General features: G+C 39.3%; 1 protein-coding gene across 1 annotated transcript in view; it reads left to right on the forward strand.

The window, feature by feature from the left end:
- The window catches only part of LOC139711010 (cilia- and flagella-associated protein 206-like), a 205,095-nt gene that overhangs the window by 173,795 nt on the left and 13,027 nt on the right, over positions 1-18,273 (forward strand). The window contains exons 13-14 of the mRNA XM_071622927.1: positions 4,158-4,257; positions 11,462-11,605. Coding sequence (XP_071479028.1) covers positions 4,158-4,257; positions 11,462-11,605 — 244 coding nt within the window. The remainder of the gene's footprint in view (positions 1-4,157; positions 4,258-11,461; positions 11,606-18,273) is intronic.

Consider the following 18,273-nt stretch of genomic DNA (forward strand, 5'->3'; position numbering starts at 1 on the left):
GCATGAACTTTGTTGCAGTTTTGTTACTTATCTTTTTATCTTGCCCACACGTGGACTACCTTATCAACATGATTATATATACATATATATATATGTATATTCATTTACATTTTTATGTATAATATATATATATATATATATATATATGGTTCAAAAAGTTTGTGAATATCATCCATGTGACTGTAGGCAGAGAAAAAATTGTTCTCCCAGATGAGACAAATCAAAAAAAAAAAAAAATGAGTCGTCAGCCGACATGCAGACAATCCTATTCTTCGACTTTTGGTGGTCACATTTATCAAATAATATTGACCAATCATATTACTATAATATCAGCCGCTTCTGCGAAAGCACAACAAGGAGCATCAATGACGGCTAGCAGTCAAATGAGGAAAAGTCAAAAGCTGTGTTCAGACGGAGGCAGTTTTGGTCGGAGTAACTTCGGAGGAAGGGTCGGAGGAAGCTTGGTCGGAGTAACTTCGGAGGATAGGTCGGAGTAGTGCCCGTCTGAACAAGGTCGTGGTAACTTCCTCCGATCGGAGGAACTTACCACGACCTCTTCCTCTGAACGAGATACTCCTGAGTTTTCTCAGGAGTATCTCGCTACCATGACTAGCCGGTCGGAGTAAATTGCCCGTGCGGACAAGCCCTCGGAGTATCTATCAACTTGCATGCCTTACGACCTAGGTAAAACTTCCTGGGTCAAGTCGCAATGTTGACATTTTGCGACTACACGTGCGCGTGTAGAGCAATTCTATCCTAGTCGATCGCGACGAAGAAGCTAGCGCTCATGCAGAAATTTCCATAAACAAGAATGGAGAAGACAAATGCCACTGGTAAAAAAGTGCAATCGCATGGTCGACGAGCGCGGCGCTACCACTTCCGGAAGTTACACCGACCCTCGCACATAAATTGGTCGGAGTTTCTTCCCACGACCATCGTGTGGACACAAGGGTCGTGGTAAGATGTGCATTAATTTGAATTGTTATTGCCGTGCCATAAATTTTATCTCCGACTGGCTTTAGTCAGCGCCAAATTTATACCTTTCCATTTTCCTGGTATTGTCTGCAGTTTGTCCGCATGCCTAACTTGTGTTGTCCGGAAGGCATCCTGATTGTCCGCGTTCATTCCTGGTGTAATCCTAGATGTTTCCGCGCTGCCCGGCTACGATTAGCATATTCCGAGGTATTTCGCGCTCTTCCGGAATGATTCCTAGGAATGTCCGCAGTCAGTCCGCGGACAGTCCGCGGACAGTCCGCGGACAGTCCTAGGAATGTCCCAGGACAAGCCGATTCACAAAGTTATTCCGCGTCTGTCGCGGACAGGATGCCGAAATAACAAAATTTGCTTCCGCAACCCTTCCGGGGCTTGTCCGCGCCCAAGTGGACGTCAGCCCTAAGGTACTTTTCTGATCAAATTTACGTCACTGCTACAAATGTTACAATAATGATATATACACATAAATAATTCCTAAAGTGTCCACTTTCAGAATCCGGGCGCCCAAAGTTTGCTTCTTAAATAGAATAGAAGTTATGGCAGATTTTGTGGAAAAATGCATCGATTTTTTACCCGTTTTACGTGTTGAAGCGTTCGCGCGGAAGCACAGCTTCGCAGATGACCGAAAGTTTTCAATATGTTCCATCCAGTAAATTGTTGGTATATCTAACATTCTGAATTTTCTTTTTGAGGGCCATGGGAACAGCAATGAAATGTATAGTACATGTAGTCACAGCCTCAAGTAAATAATGTAACATACACTCGTGAATGCTTACAATATTCTCATTGTTTTGGTTTTTTTTGTTTAGACAAAACAGGCATTTTATTTTTGTATCCAAAATGTTACAGTTGACCATTCTAAACCTCCAGTGTGTGTCATGAGAGAAATCAATTAGGCCTACATTGTAGATGTCAAAAGTAAAATATACAAGATATGAAACTTGTCACTGAAGACGAGTTGGTGATACGCTTGGGGGTCATCAGATATTGGTCACCTGTGATCGACAATGAAAATAGTGTGATTTAGCAACTTGAAGTTATATTGAGATAATATGTTTGTACCTTCATAATTCAGATCTAATTGTTTCTCTCATGCAAACCTGTGTCTGTGTGTGTGAATAGGCCTAAGTCGATTAACAGGCTTTCTGAGTACAGTGTATTTACCAAGTGGTCCTTGACACAAACAAATTGAAACATGACAATAAAGTGTTTCATAGATTATTTTTACTTTAACCTTGGCCTTTTCAAATATGAACTTGACCTTTATTTGCATAACCAAGATTGCTATTTCTAATCTTGTTGTTGTATATAATTGTATATAATATGATCAGTTGGGAGAGCTCTTACAGCTTCAAGCCTCTTAAGGTTTACCAGCAGTAAAAGCAATGAAGCCTCCAATAGAAAAGAAGGGAAATAGCATTGAGTGTGTGCATTTACATGACATTGTGATTTATACCTGGACAAAAGGGGCATTACCTCAATTGAAGAAAAAAAAATCAGAAGAAAAACGATTTTTGCTTTGCATCCTGTCTGGTTGGAAACTTCATGGATCCAAACGTACGGCTCCAGCGAAAGAGATAGCGCCTTTAACCACGTAGCTATGGGTCTCCTCGAACCAAAAGTGTGGAACATAAGCTTATACGTACAAGATAAATCATGATGATCGCCTGTGATCAACACATCTTCAAAGGGGACAGTTAGAAGTGGAAGCAATACTAAGTATTGTCTTATTAATTCCAAAGCAAAAACACCCTTACATGTAGGCATACCATAATTTTGCCTCGGAAATCAATGGTAGCACTCATGCACCAGTACTTGCATCGTGCATAAACTTTACTTTATAAGGTTTCAGTGAAACGTGTCATATCAGAATTGTGTAATTCGATCAGCAGTGATTGACTTTATAAAGAAGAAAGATGTATCAAATTGAACGCTTACCACGTAACTCAGGGGGATTATAGCATGATACTCGGTCCTTTACTGCCCAGATGCCAACAACACCAGTCACCCATGGCTACGCATAGTGAAACAGCCATGATGAAAATAAAAGCTTTGCCTTTTCCAAGGCAGAACGATGCAGAACTCCTTCAAACACACTATACTCGGCAGGGTGTAGCATGAAAAAGCTCTTCACTAATACTAAACACTGCATACCTTCTACTCTATCTACAGCTCCCTCACTGGGTTGAACAAAAACAAACTGAAATTTCAAAGAGATGATCGGAATGCTACATGTGGCCTAAAGTTTATTAATTCATTTCCAATACAGAGGCAAGTCAGGATATATTGATATACGCATACCACCCTCTCCTGCTAGAGCATTAAAAAGAACAAACACAGAGAAAAGGGAAGAGAAACGCGAGAGGTTTATCATTTACATACGAATGGACATGCTTGTGGTTTGAATATACAGGGTAATCAGTCAAGGGTATGCAGATGGGGGCCTACCATGTATGTGTAAAAGCTAACTTTATCCTAATGTTTGTGGAAATGAAGTGAAACTAAAAACTGAAACTAAAATATTGACATACATCTGTATTCGATGTAGCCTAAATGGTATGTAAGCCTATGTGGCATTTGTGTAAACATCTAATATACAGAGGGTTCTGTTTTACTAGCAAGAGTTAAGGACTGTTCAAGAGTCAAGACTAAGGCACAAAAGCACATTCAAGTAAACAGTCTAGAAAGTGAAGATCTATATTCTTTCTTTAAATAAGCAAATTACCTTCAGCACGTAGAAATCTACACAAATTGTAATGAACAATATACATGTTCCTGATTCTGTGAGGGAGACATTTGTCGACTTCATCACCTCGTTGCACTTTGCCTACGGATTACAAAGAATTCAAGCTTTGAACCACCACGTCGCGTAGCAACAGCACAGCAGTGCTGCTTTGTTCATAACATGACATAATCTAACTTCGCCATCAGGTCAGATTTTCACATTCAGTAAAGAGTGTCTCATTTTTCTTAGAAAAGTTTTTATGTCCTGAAACTTAATTATTTGCATTCCTATGAACTTAAGCTTCCTAAAAATGTATAATTCACCTTTTTTATGACTATCAAGCCATTTTTCTAGCGACTGGGGCTTTAAAGACAGTAAATAGAACTTTTGAATGCATTGTTAGCCTTAAGTTTGTCTTATTTTATCCTCATATCTCCAGATACATCGCTTATGTTGCAGAGTGTGCAAAGAAGTCTCCACAGTTGATTCAGCTCTTGGAACTCCATGCCCAATTTGCTACCATAACTCCATATACACAGGTATTTTGTACAGCATGAACTCTTCCGTTCACGTTGCACTTCTCTTTTTCGCTCATTACAATCCCCAGATGGCCATGTACAACCTAAAACACTTTCCTGACAATGTCTAGTTTTACAATGGTAGCCTGTTAGCAGGCAAGCTGTATAGGATGATCACAAAATAAATGCCATCAAACACCTTCCTTATGTAATTCAAAACAAGTTTTGATTGGCTACTTGTACATAGAAATTCATTTTGCAAACTCTAGCCACTACTGCTTTTTATACCCCCACCCACACATAGTGTGTAGGGGGGGTATATAGGAATCACTCTGAGGTCGGGTGGCCGGTCGGTCGGTCGGTCGGTCGGTCGGGCGGTCGGGCGGGCGGTCGGGCGGTCGGGCGGTCGGTCCGTTGCAAAATCTTGTGGATCGAACTCCTCTCTCATTTTTTGAGCAATTGACCCCAAATTTGGCATGTGTGACCACTATCAAAGGTAGATGTGCAAGACACCTTTTTCGTTAGTATCGTGTAATGCGTTGCCATGGCAACGGCATATTTTCATAAAAACTTGTGGATCGAACTACTCTCTCATTTTTTAACCAATTTACCCCAAATTTAGCATGTGTGACCGCAATCTAAGGAAGATGTGCGAGACACCTTTTTCGTTAGTATTGCACAATGGGTTGCCATAGGAACGGCAAATTTTAAAGAAATCTTGCAAAATTTTGTGGATCGAACTCCTCTCTCATTTTTTGAGCAATTGACCTCAAATTTGGCATGTGTGACCGCTATCAAAGGTAGATGTGCAAGACACCTTTTTCGTTAATATCGCATAATGCGTTGCCATGGCAACGGCAAATTTTCCTAAAATCTTGTGGATCGAACAACTTTCTCATTTTTTGAGCAATTAATTTCAAATTTGGCATGTGTGACTGCTACCACAGGCCGATGTGCAAGACACCTTTTTCATTAGTATTTCATACTGCGTTGCCATGGCAACGGCAGATTTTCATAAAAATCTTACAAAATGTTGTGGATCGAACTACTCTCTCAGTTTTGTGACAATTCAGTTTGAATTTGGGATATGTGATCAATGCACTATATAGTTGTGCCAAAACATCTTTGGTGTGTGCGTTAAAAAATCTGTTACCATGACAACGGCAGTTTTTTTTTAACCAATCATACAAAAATGTGTAGATAAATCTCACTCCTTCAGTTTTTAAGTATATGGCTCGAAAATTGGCACATGTGACCACTGTGGTACGTAGATGTGCGTACTTACTCTTTCGTCATTGGTGATCAATGTGTTGCCATGGTAACGGCATAGTTTGAATGAAAATCAAATGAAAATATTGTGGATTCAGATAACTCCCTCAATCTTTGAGCATTTGGCTTGAAATTTGGCACATGTGACCACTATAGTATATGGATGTGTAAACTTAATCATTCGTCAGTGATGAACAATGCGTTGCCATGGTAACGAGTTTTTTTTACCGAAAAGCTTACAGAAATATTGTGGATTCGGCTAACTCCCGTAGTCTGTGAGCATTTAGCTTGAAATTTGGCACACATAACCACTGTGGTACGTAGATGTGTAAACTTAATCTTTCGTCAGTGGTGATCAGTGTGTTGCCATGGTAACGGCATATTTTGAATGAAAATCATACAAAAATATTGTGGATTCAGTTAACTCCCTCAGTCTTTAATCATTTGACTTGAAATTTGGCACATGTGACCACTGTAGTGTATAGATGTGTAAACTTGATCTTTCGTCAATGGTGAACAATGTGTTGCCATGGTAACAGCATCTTTTCACTAAAAATGCATACAAAAATATTGTGGATTCAGGTAACTACCTCAGTCTTTGAGCATTTAGCTTGAAATTTGGCACATGTGACCACTATAGTACGTAGATGTTCAAACTTAACCATTTGTTAATGTTGATCAATGCGTTTCCATGGTAACAGCATATTTTGAATGAAAATCATACAAAAATATTGTGGATTCAGGTAACTCCCTCAGTCTTTGAGCATTTGGCTTGAAATTTGGCACATGTGACCACTATAGCATATAGATGTGCAAACTTAATCTTTAGTCAGTGGTGAACAATGCGTTGCCATGGTAACAGCATCTTTTCACTAAAATGCGTACAAAAATATTGTGGATTCAGGTACAACCTTAATTACCTCAGTCTTTGAGCATTTAGCTTGAAATTTGACACATGTGACCACTATAGTACGTAGATGTTCAAACTTAACCATTTGTTAATGTTGATCAATGCGTTTCCATGGTAACAGCATATTTTGAATGAAAATCATACAAAAATATTGTGGATTCAGGTAACTCCCTCAGTCTTTGAGCATTTGGCTTGAAATTTGGCACATGCAACCACTATAGTACAGAGATATGCAAACTTCGTATTTCGTCATTGTGGAACAATGTGTTGCCATGGTAACAGTGCATTTTGAATGAAAATCATGCAAACATTTTGATTCTCCTAACTCTCTGTGTTATAGCATTTTGGCTTCAAATTTGGCATATGTTACCTCTACGTTACGTAGATGTGCAAAAAATCTTTTGTCAGTGTTGAAAATGTGTTGCCATGGTAACAATATATTTTGAATGAAAATGATACACTGGTATTGTGAATTCAACTAAGCCCCTCAGCCTTTTATCATTTGGCTTGAAATTGCACATGTAACGGCTATTGTGCAAACTTCATTTTTTCTTAATGTCCAACATTGTGTTGCCATGATAACACACAATTTTTAATGAAAACCATACAAATTGTCAGTTTATTTATCTTGCTCACTCAGTTTTTGAGCACTTGACTTGAGATGTGGGACATATGACTAACAGTGAGCAATACATTTATTCACTTTTGAACAGTGCATTGCCATGGTAACATTTTTTGCTATTAAAAAATTAAAAAGAAATTAGTCCTGGTTGAGCTAATTCCCTCAGTTGTGGGTGGGGGTATATTAATCACAATGAGTGATAGTTCTAGTTTTTGGCTATCTATGTTGATACCTTGTATGTGCAGTGACTATTCTACGAAGTGACCTGGATAGAGAGATGAAAGTGGTTCTTTGTTTTCAAGAATTTCAGAAACTACTGCATGCTGATAATGGGAATGGTAACTAAATGTTTGACAGGTTTTAAACAACCACTGGGACAGACATTCCTTTTGCTGCCAATAGAAATTGACTTCAAAGACATAATTTTTTTTTTTTTTTTTTGGGGGGGGGGGAGGGCTTACCCAGTTTACAAAACCTTGTGATATCTAATACAGAGGAAACTCAATGTAAAGATACTGCTATAACAAGATAACGGTTGTTATGAGGAAACATTCACAGTCCCGACTTTTCTTCCACACAAGTCTATGCATATCGCTGCTCTTGTAGCGAAGTTAGCTGTTACAAGATGACTGCTATGATGAAATAAATCTTGTGACTTCCAAACAAAGGAAAACATAGTTAATCAAACCTGCTATGGCAATGTAAAACTCTGCTTGATATCCACAACTATGTTCGCAGATTACTTACAGCTCGATGCAACGCAAAGTGTGTCGCATATTACTTTCTGCATCACACTCAAGCTAGCGCTGCACGTTGTACTTGTGTGAGAAATATGTGCCCCCCCCCCCCCCCCCCCCCCCCCCCCCCCCCCCCCCCCGTTTATGCAAGCACAGTATGGCTACGGTCACAAGTCAGAGCGGCGACAGACCAATTTGTAGCCTGCTCGGTCACCGCTGAAATTTTGGCACCGCCCAGCAGTTTTTGTCGAGCCCACCGGAGGTGAGGGGAGACTAAGGGATCGCCTGCGGCGTTCGTCCGTCGTCTGTCCGTAACTCTACAAAAACTTTAATAACTCTTTACTCTGGGCTTTAAATTGCAATCAAACTTTGAGGGAAGAGGGGTCATACAAAGTCTCACATTTTACTATATATGAAGGTCACCTCAAGGTCAATGCTCACAGGCAGGGGTCAATGAACTTTAGGGCCAAATGTTAAATTTTTATGGCGCGTTTCTATTATGGGTCATAACTTTTGATCCATATTTCCGTTTTTGACTAAACTTGGATGGTAGATGTCCCTTGGGGAGTGGATGATCACCACAACAGGAATACCAGTTTTCCGGCAATAGCCGGAATTCCGGCTTTTTCATATTTTGGTGTCCAATTTCCAGCTTCGTGATATTATTTCCGTCTGTGTGGGAAAGCCGGAAAACACGAGAAAGAAACAAAGAAAGAAAAACGAAAAAATGTGATCATCTAAACTTACGGGACATTCACTTTCACGATTTCCGTAGTATGTTTCGCATATACTTGGGCATGAGAATATCACAAAACGACTGTCATACAAAACCAGCGCGATGTTGCTGCTGCTAGCTGGCGGACATGCAACACGTGCGATGATAGCGATCGAACAGTGTGTGGTGTTTCTATGCGATGTACTGTACTACATGTACATGTATGTGCGGTCGCGCAGTGCATGAATCATACTGCGCTCTCGCTGTAGCTAGCTACAACGCTGAGACGGTGGAGTGAGTAGTGAGTAATGAAAGGGTCAAAGTCAAGTTAAAGTTCTTAAAACCCCAAATACATGCTCTCCTATTCATCCAATTAAACATATGTCAAGGAAGGTGAACATTCAATACATTTGTGACAAACATGTCATTTTAATATTCTGCCAATTTTGTGAAAATGTCATCACACATTGTCCACATGTACTATAGACCTATTAGAAGAATCAGGCATTATGGCGGAGGCCTACCAGTCGCCATAGTGACATTTCTAGTTATCTTTATCATTTTTAGCTTCTACTAGGTGTTTCAAAAAACATTTCCCACTTTTGATTCTTAATAATTAAAAAAAATATATATCAGATAACACTGTCATTGATATGAGTGATAGCTGAATAGTGTACAATTTGGTTGAAGGTGGTTTAAATATGAAAGCATAAATCAATTTCATGAAATCCCTGATTAATTTCACAGTTAGGTTCCAGACTTTGCTCTATTTTCAACCCTCTGTACAAAATTTTACTTTGCACAGGGGTCAATGGGTGTGTATGGGAGTGTGTGGTTAACACCCTGACAATGGTCCTGAACAATGGCCAGGGTTTGAATGCTTCATTATTTATTCATGAGAAATTCCATTATCACAACTAGTCTTTATTCAGCCTCTGGCCGTATCTGTGTAAAGTCAAACGCCTGCCGATACTGTCGTTGAGTCGCGAAATTACAATGAATACCTTCTGTCCTATCGTAAACGTGGTGACAGGAAGCAAAGAACATCAATTAGAGTATATATACACTTGTGTATATGGAGCCTTAAATAAATCTAATGTGAAACAAATCGCCCCAATGATAAATGCTGCTGAACTCTTTACCAAAAATGATCTCTTTTTATCGAAAAAGCGAAAAATTTGTCAGACTATTTAATTAGTAGACAGTTGTATTAAAATGAGGAACTGAAGATCATTTATGCTTATTTATATCCCAAATTTAGTGATATGTGAAGCAAAATTTGAAAATGAGTGCCAGCTGGAATGAAAAGTGGTGTTTGCAAGCACTTTACCGTGCATGAATTCAGACTAGCAGTGCCCAGTGCAATCCACATGAATTATTGATTAAGCATTCATGTGCCAGGGAGCGCGAGACTGACGTCTAGTCAACAGGTGGTTCAGGCATGCCCATTGTTCAGGGCCTTTGTCAGCACACACTCACATACACATCATTGGTTTCTGTGTGAAGTTAAATTTTTGTACAGAGGGTTAAAATTTGACCAAAATCTGAAACCTTACTTCAAAATCAATCTTAGATTTAATGAAACTGATTTATGTTTTCACACCCAAATTACCTTCAACCAAATTGTACACTATCCAGCTATTACTCATATCAATGTCAGTTTTATTGGATGAATAGTTTTTGAACTATTAATGATCAAAAGTGGGAAATGTTTTTTGAAACACCCAGTAAATAGCTTGGCGGCAACCGCTCGATCTATTCCTTTGGTTTTCTTCTGTGCTTTTGTTATTTTTGTCTCTATTATTTTTGTTCCCTAAATCACTCGGCGGCGACCGCTCGATTAGGTCAGTGCCTGGGCGGTTGCTGCTCGGACACCGAGCGTATTTTGGGCAGTGCGTGAAAACTGGTCAGTCGCTGCTGAAATTTTAACTCCACGTTGAAACTTCAGCAGCGACCGACCGATGCCCTGAAAATCGGTGGTGCCAGGTCGGTCACTGGTCGATCACCGGTCGTTCTCCGACCAAAATTGGCTAAAAACTCGCCGACCGGTCACCGAGCAGGCTGATTTGGGGGGTTGTGACCGTAGCCTAAGTGTGCTGCTGGGCTATATATGGCCCTATTCCTACCTACCAGGGAATTCCCAATCTTGTGGCAACTGAGAAAAAAAGGTTGAATGGTTGTAATTCGTCAGCTATCAGCACAACAATGCCGTTTACGTATCATGACATTGTGATTCTCTCCGTATGTGTACAGGTTGTCGATCTATAGATAATTGCATGCTGAGTGCTAGTGACACACAGCGTTATATGCATAACAAAGTGTTCGAATATTGCACACACATCACACACTTGCAGAACCATCACACCACGTTCCAACTCACAATCATGGACGATCATCTCCTTCCTAACTGCAACCTTTTTTTTACATATAAAGACTGTATTTCATTGGCAAAAAATACCTTTTTACACATAAAGCTTAGTAATTATCTCAGATACTTTGCAGTGTTATCAGTGTCAATGGAAACGTGATCTGGGGGGCGTTTCATCAACGAGTTCGTCGGAGTTTTCACCGACAAATTTGCTATCAGCCAATCAGACGCAAGGATTTACACTGACAACTGTTAAAAGCTAATGAAATCCTTGGTCTGATTGGCTGATAGCAAATTTGTCGGTGAAAACTCCGACGAACTCGTTGATGAAACGCCCCCCTGGAGTCTCACATGTCATATTAGTGTCCTCATCTATCGCATTTTGATGCTTACTGCTATAACGAGATATCAGCTATAACGAGGAAAATTGCTTGGTCCCTACCTCCTCATTATATCAAGTTTTCCTTGTAAAGTGATAATCAGACATTATGTATTGGTCACAAAGTATAGTGTAATGGTCACCTTCTATGGATTAGCTGAAAAGTGTAAAAGCTCACAAATATTACATATAAGATCCTTCATGTATTATGTGTTTGAAACACAGGGTAAGGACCAAGGACAAATGATCGAGAAGCCTATCACTAAGTGTGACATGGGAATACAGACTGAAGTCCATCCTGTTGAGTCAAATATCGTCAAGTCCTATGAGTGGAATGAATGGGAGCTGAGGCGCAAAGCCATCAAACTGGTATGGAAGTCTCCTTTATGATCACCTTGTGCCTCTTCTCTCCTTTTAGGTATTTTATGTGTAAATTTGTGTACGTTTTATATTTTCCTGCTTGATAATATGGAAGCAGGTCAGAATGGATTGTAGTGGTTAAAGGGGATGGCTAGTAACTGATCAGTGGGAATCAGTGGGAATGCTGGGGGATGATTATTCCAATCCTTGTGGGATTCATTTAAGAGTACATTATATATCTATTGTTGTGTGAAAATTATTTGCTTTAGAATGGTCTCATATTCAAGTAATGTGCAGTTCAGTGTTTCCAGGTTAGCATGCCTGTACAGTGTCGGGGCGATCGTTAACAGGCCGTTAACAATAGCCCCGTCACTGTACAGGTATGCTTATCTGGAAACATTGAACTGCACATTACTTGAATATGAGACCATTCTGAAGCAAATAATTTTCACACAACAATAGATATGTAATGTACTCTTAAATGAATCCCATGCAAGGGTTGGAACAATCATCCCCCAGCATTCCCACTGATCAGTTACTAGCCATCCCCTTTAAAGGTTATGTTTTATTGCAACGTGATAGAGACAAGCACACAGGTGTGACTCATGTAAAGTCACAGATACGGCAGACATCTGTCTTACCCCATTTTGGCAGAGCCTTTCAAACCAGAGTTACTGCAACAATAGCCGGGCCACATTTTTTTAACCCTGCCTGTTAGAACAGTCCGTGCAAATGATGCTCAGACATTTTTGCAGTAACTTTTGCCAAATTCTACCTGAGCCAGGTATTGTACTTACCCAGAAATTACCCTTCCCTTAAAATGCTCTCACAGTGACATTCCTTTGATACACTCAACATGCATGCGCATTAGTCCAAACAGAATAACGCACCATTCGCCAATCACGTGCATGGATTTTTATTACACTCGCTGTACGCATGAACTCTGGGTTGTTATGGGAACCTACCCAGATATAGTACCCCTCACTCTGTCTCCTGCGGTTTTATTGCCCGAGGCAAGAAATTTTGTTCTCTGGACATTGTACTGACATATTGTCAGGGTAAGGTCTGTTAAAACACAGCTTTAGTAGATGTCATTTGTAGTCCAGTAGACAGTCCTATAGACCATGTACATGACCTAGAAAAGATGTTAAAGCCCAAACAAAGTTCTGGTACGCCTGCAAAAGTTGTCAAATTTCGCTCCCAAATGTGAACGTATGCTTAGGAAATGTGCAGGATAATGATGTTATTACAAGATATTCGATGGGAAACGACGAAAATGCGAAATATTAACCAAAAAGGTTCAGTCTCAGTACTTACCCGAACGGGGTCAGGCTAAACTCGGGACTCGGGGATAACTCGGCTTCGCTTTGACGGCGGGATGAGTTGTAATGGTTGTCCCTCTGATTGTACAGTGTTGTCCTATGGGAGCGGCCTGTATAAACTAGCACTTCGTGTTCTGGCTACTCGCAGTAATGGTCCGAGTTGTTACAACGCGCGCATGCAAAATTAGTGTGCGCCTATCAAGCACCTCTAAAACAACCAAAGGCGCTTGATAAACAACCAAAAAAACTGCCAAAGACCGCGCGTCTCAGCAACTGAGGACCGGGCGCTGTCATTTTTGTTTGGTTTTGTACAGAATTACGTTAGCACGCACTTTCCTGTCCATTCAGTTAGGCCTCATGTGGTATTATGCAGTGGCCAGTAGAATGTGGCGATCACTTACTGCGTGTGAATTGTCTGAGGTAGGATCGAATTTTTCCCCGAGACCGAGTTAGTCTGGAGCCTTCTGGAATAAAAGTCGGTTTTCCTACTATTATTATTTTTCTCAAAATACTCCAAACCAACTCATCATTCCGGCAAACCGCGTCAGCCAGGTAAGTTTCTTAGTGGACTCTTTCGATATATTGCATGCAAAAATGAAATGGTGCTAGGCGGGTTCTCAAGCACTTTCTTACCGAAACTTAGTTTTCACTTTAAGTACAAGTTTTATATGCCTCCGCCACGAAGTGGTGCCGGAGGCATTATGTTTCCGGGATGTCCGTCCGTCCATACGTTCTAACGTCCGTCCGCATTCGTTTATGCAATAACTTGAGTAATATTGACTGGAATTTTACCAAACTTGGTCCAAGTATAAAGTATGATGGGGCAATTACTTGATTAGATTTTGGGTGAAATCGGCCTGAGGTCAAAGGTCAAAGGTCAAGGTCAAATCATGACATTGTATTTGTTTACGCGATAACTCAAGACTGAATCGAGCAAATTTCACCAAACTTTGTCCGAGGATGATGTATGATGGGACAATTACTTGATTAGTTTTTTAGAGAAATCGGACAGAGGTCAAAGGTCAAAGATCAAGGTCAAATCTTAAAATTTATCTGTTTACGTGGATGAAGCAGCTTTCACCAAACTTGGTCCAAGGATGATGTATGATGGGGCGATTAATTGAGTAGATTTTAGTGACATTGGCAAGCGGTCAAAGGTCAAAAGGTCAAGGTCAAATGCTAAAAATGTTCCTATTTCCCCCATATTTATGCAATGTCCAAAGGTATTTTCTTGAAACTTAGTGTAGACATGTACTACTGCGTAAAGATTCTCCAGAGAGAGTGTCATGTCATAAGGTCAAAAGGTTAAAGGTTAGGTGAAATGCTACAATTTCACTTTTCTCGCAAATAGTTCAATGTATTTTCATGGAACTTAATACGCATGTACTGACTGGCAGGGATTATCTAGGGAACTTAGGGGTCATGGGCCAATAGTCAGGGGTCAAAGGGTAAGGTCAACTCCTCAAAATCTTTTCCCTCATATACTAGTATATGCAATGCTTGCATTATTAGTTTTAAAACTTAATATATACATGTATTACCTAATGGAGATTCGCTGAGAACCTTCCAGCCAGAAGGTCAAAGGTTAAGGGTCAAAGACCAGGTATAAATGCAAAGAAAAAATCTATTTTGTACTGTAATTACACTCTTTCTTTATACTTTGAGAATTACTCATTGCATTAAATTACTAAAGGATTGGTCAGAAGTCAAGTAAAAATCCTCAATTCCCCAAATATGTGTACCTGCACTCTTAGACATTTATAGCAAACCCAGTTCAAGGATAGTGAACATTCAAGATATTTCTGACAAACCTGTCATTTCAATATTTTGCCAGTTATGTGAAACCTGTCATCACACATTGTGAAGACATTGTACAGTTATACTATACACCTACTGGGAGAATCATGCATTATGGCGGAGGCATCAGTCGCCATAGCGACATTTCCAGTTGTTGATTTGTATTCTAGATTGGTATTGAAATAAATTTAGCTTGGGCAACTTTTTTAATTAGGCTGATTAGCATAATCATGTGTAAGCATACAAAGTGACTGTACAATATGTAGTTTCTTGCTAGATTTTAATACAGCTAGACTGAAAGAAAAAACACCATTTTTCAAGGGTTTTCTGTAACAAGGAATCCACTTATGATACCTGTTTCTTATTTCAAATGATACAAGCGTCTCAAATAGCATTTCTGTAACAAGGAATCCACTTATGATACCTGTTTCTTATTTCAAATGATACAAGCGTCTCAAATAGCATAACAAGATATGAAACTCGTCACTTGAAGACGAGTTAGGTGATACACTGGGGGGTCATCAGATATCGGTCACCCTCGATCGACAAAGAAAAGGATGTGATATAGCGACTTGAAGTTATATTGAGATACATTCATGAAGTCAAGTTCTTGGTACCTACATAATTCAGATCAAGTTGTTTCTGTTATGCAACCAAATGGAAATTCCTTGTGTGTGTCTGCGTGTGCAAGTAAGTTGATTTTACAGGCTATCTAACTGAATATTTACCAAGAGGTCTTCGAAATGAAGACATTGAAACATGGCGATAAAGTCTTTTGAGGGCCACCTTGACTTTAACATTGCCATTTTCAAATATGAACTTTGACCCTTATTTGCATAACCAAGATGGCTATGTCTCACGTTGATCAGTTTGGCAAACTGTATAAGCCTGCAAAATTTGCAGCAGTCAAAGCGATGCAGTCTCCAACACAAAGCAAAGAGAAATTATGCATGTGTGGTTTGGGTGCGTTTACATGACAATGTGATTTCTACATCAACGAAAGTGCCATTACCTCCACTGAAGAAAAAAAAAGTGAAAGAAAAGAGGTATTTTGGTTCTTCATCCCGTGGGGTTCAAACCTGCACGTGTGCAAACTTACGTCCCTGGCGCCAGAGACAACAGCACCCTTTAACCATTGAGCTATACGTCTCGAGCAAAGTGTGTGGAACGTAATAGGCCATGGGCTAGTAGGGGTCAACCTGCACCCCCTCTGCACCTAGCATTCATTGTTGTTTCCATGTAGCCCTTGGTCTGGAGAGTCAGAAAAGTGATGTTAAAAAAAAAAGTTGGATCCCAAGACCTGCCCCGTGACGTTTTGTGACATCACTTCCAGAACGACCTCTTCGCGAATATGGGGGGAATAGCCTTTGGGTAGTATCCTAATAAAGTGGTCCCCATGCCTATATTTTTCAATGATAACCAAAGATTTTGGTATTTCTAGATTCCTCAGAAGATGGGAAATATGATGCAAAGCAAAGTTTGGCAATATAAGCCCTCAGTTTGTCGTCATCGACAACGAAATGGGCAACGATGTCGACAAAATTCAACAAAATTTTATAAAATTTGTGCGATTTTTCATGTTTCACCCTTTAAGTTTGTATACTTTTGTGAAAAATTTGTTAAATGACTTGAAATTTGGTCTGGATATTAAATGAATATCCCTTTTTACGAAAGCAAAAGATTTTGGCCTAATTGTAATCCAATCTTCTTCTGTAGACATTCAAGTGCGCGTGCGTGGTGTCTGGAAATCAGCCTCCCAAATGCCTTTTTTTGATGTCCAATATCAAAAATGAGTTACAACGAATCTTTTATCATGTAAATTCATAACTTTAATCAATTTTTGCAATCAGCAATCACCTGATTGAATAAAAGTTGCCTCAAAATAAGAAATCAAAGGTGACCATGGTTCTTTTTGATTATGACGTTGGTCACGACATCGAAGATGAAGACGACGTCAAAGACTAGAATTACGACATAGTAGAGATCATTTTAGATATCTTTTAGTCTCTTTTAAAATTTCTTCAAATATAAGTCATGTTTGTAATTGGGTCAGTCAAATATGTACATTTCTTTGTTGGTAATGATTTTATCAACGTCAATACCTGATTCTTTGTTTATTCCGTTGATTTCACTGAATTGATATTCGTTTGATTAATATGCAGTATGACCTAAACTATTTTTTTTTTTACTATTTTCTTTCGAGAATTTGGCAATAGGGACTTGCAGGTCGTCAACAACGAAATGGGCATTAGTGAGGTCGATAAACTAAGTTCTTATGTTGATTTAGATATTCATTACTTTGTGGTTAATTCACTATATTAATTGGAATTTAGTCTGGATGTTAGAGGATAAGTCCAGCTTCGTGTACATGTAGGTGAAGTAAATGCGGTAATATTAGTAGAATTCCACATCAGTAAAAGTTCGGGGACAATCCATTCAAAAGTTTTGAATCTTTAAAGTATCTGCACTGTCACTGCTGGATGAGAAGACTACTATAGTGTGTGATGTCACATGCGTAGAACGATATATACAATGTAAGGAAAATATAAAGAGAATTCTACAAAATCTTATTTTTTGCAAAACGTGCATATTTCTTCGACATGTCAGTGACTTATATTTAGGATATTATTCTTCCTACCTTCTGACAGAGACAAGTCAAGTGTTCTTTATTTTGTAAGAAAAGTGAAAATATGTTGAATTTTCTTTATATTATTTTCTTTATATCGTTCTACACATGACAGTGACATCACAAGCTGCATTAGTCTTCTCATCCAGCAATGAGCGTGCAGAAACTTCAAAAATTCATAACTTTTGAACGGATTGTCTGATTTTCCTCAAACTCTCACTGATGTGTTCTATTGCTGTATTCACTCAATCCACATGTCACATGTCTGTGAAGTTGAACTTGTCGTTTTAATAAGTAGCCATCTTTGATAAAAAAAGGAACAAATGAGCCATTATTTTAATCCTGGCCTTTTCTGTAGACGTTCAAGAGGGCAGGAGGAGTGCAAAATAAGAACCAACAAAATGTCCCTTTTGGTGACTAGTAAATTGATATATTAACTCATGTATTTCAAGTAAAATCAGAACTTTAATCATTTTGTTTAAATCATCAAACACCTGCTGAAATACATTTGACTTCAGTGATGACGGCAAAGACAGCGGCGTCGATGACAAAATTCACATTGGGGTTTCGTCTAAATACCAAATTCAACTGAATTTAGCAATTAGTTTAAGACGACCCTTAAAGATTAACACCATTAGCTACGAGGAAAAGAAGATTTTGATGACATCTGCTTTTTGCCTTCTCAACAAACTCGAATTCTTTAAAGAGAATTCAGTATGTGTTTTTTTTTTATACCCCCGCCAAACGAAGTTTGAAGGGGGTATATAGGAATCAGCGGACGGTCGGTCGGGCGGTCGGTCCGTTGCAAATCTTGCGTCGCGAACTACTTCCTCAGTTTTCAACCGATTCCCAGAAAACTTGGCACAGATGTGTGCCTTGGGTTGTAGATGTGCAAGACGTATTTTTTGACAGTACCCAAAAGTACGTTGCCA

Source organism: Diadema antillarum, unplaced genomic scaffold (genome assembly GCF_040938485.1).
Source record: "Diadema antillarum isolate AM-2024a unplaced genomic scaffold, OU_Dant_1.0 seq00001602_RagTag, whole genome shotgun sequence".
Classification (NCBI taxonomy): domain Eukaryota; kingdom Metazoa; phylum Echinodermata; class Echinoidea; order Diadematoida; family Diadematidae; genus Diadema; species Diadema antillarum.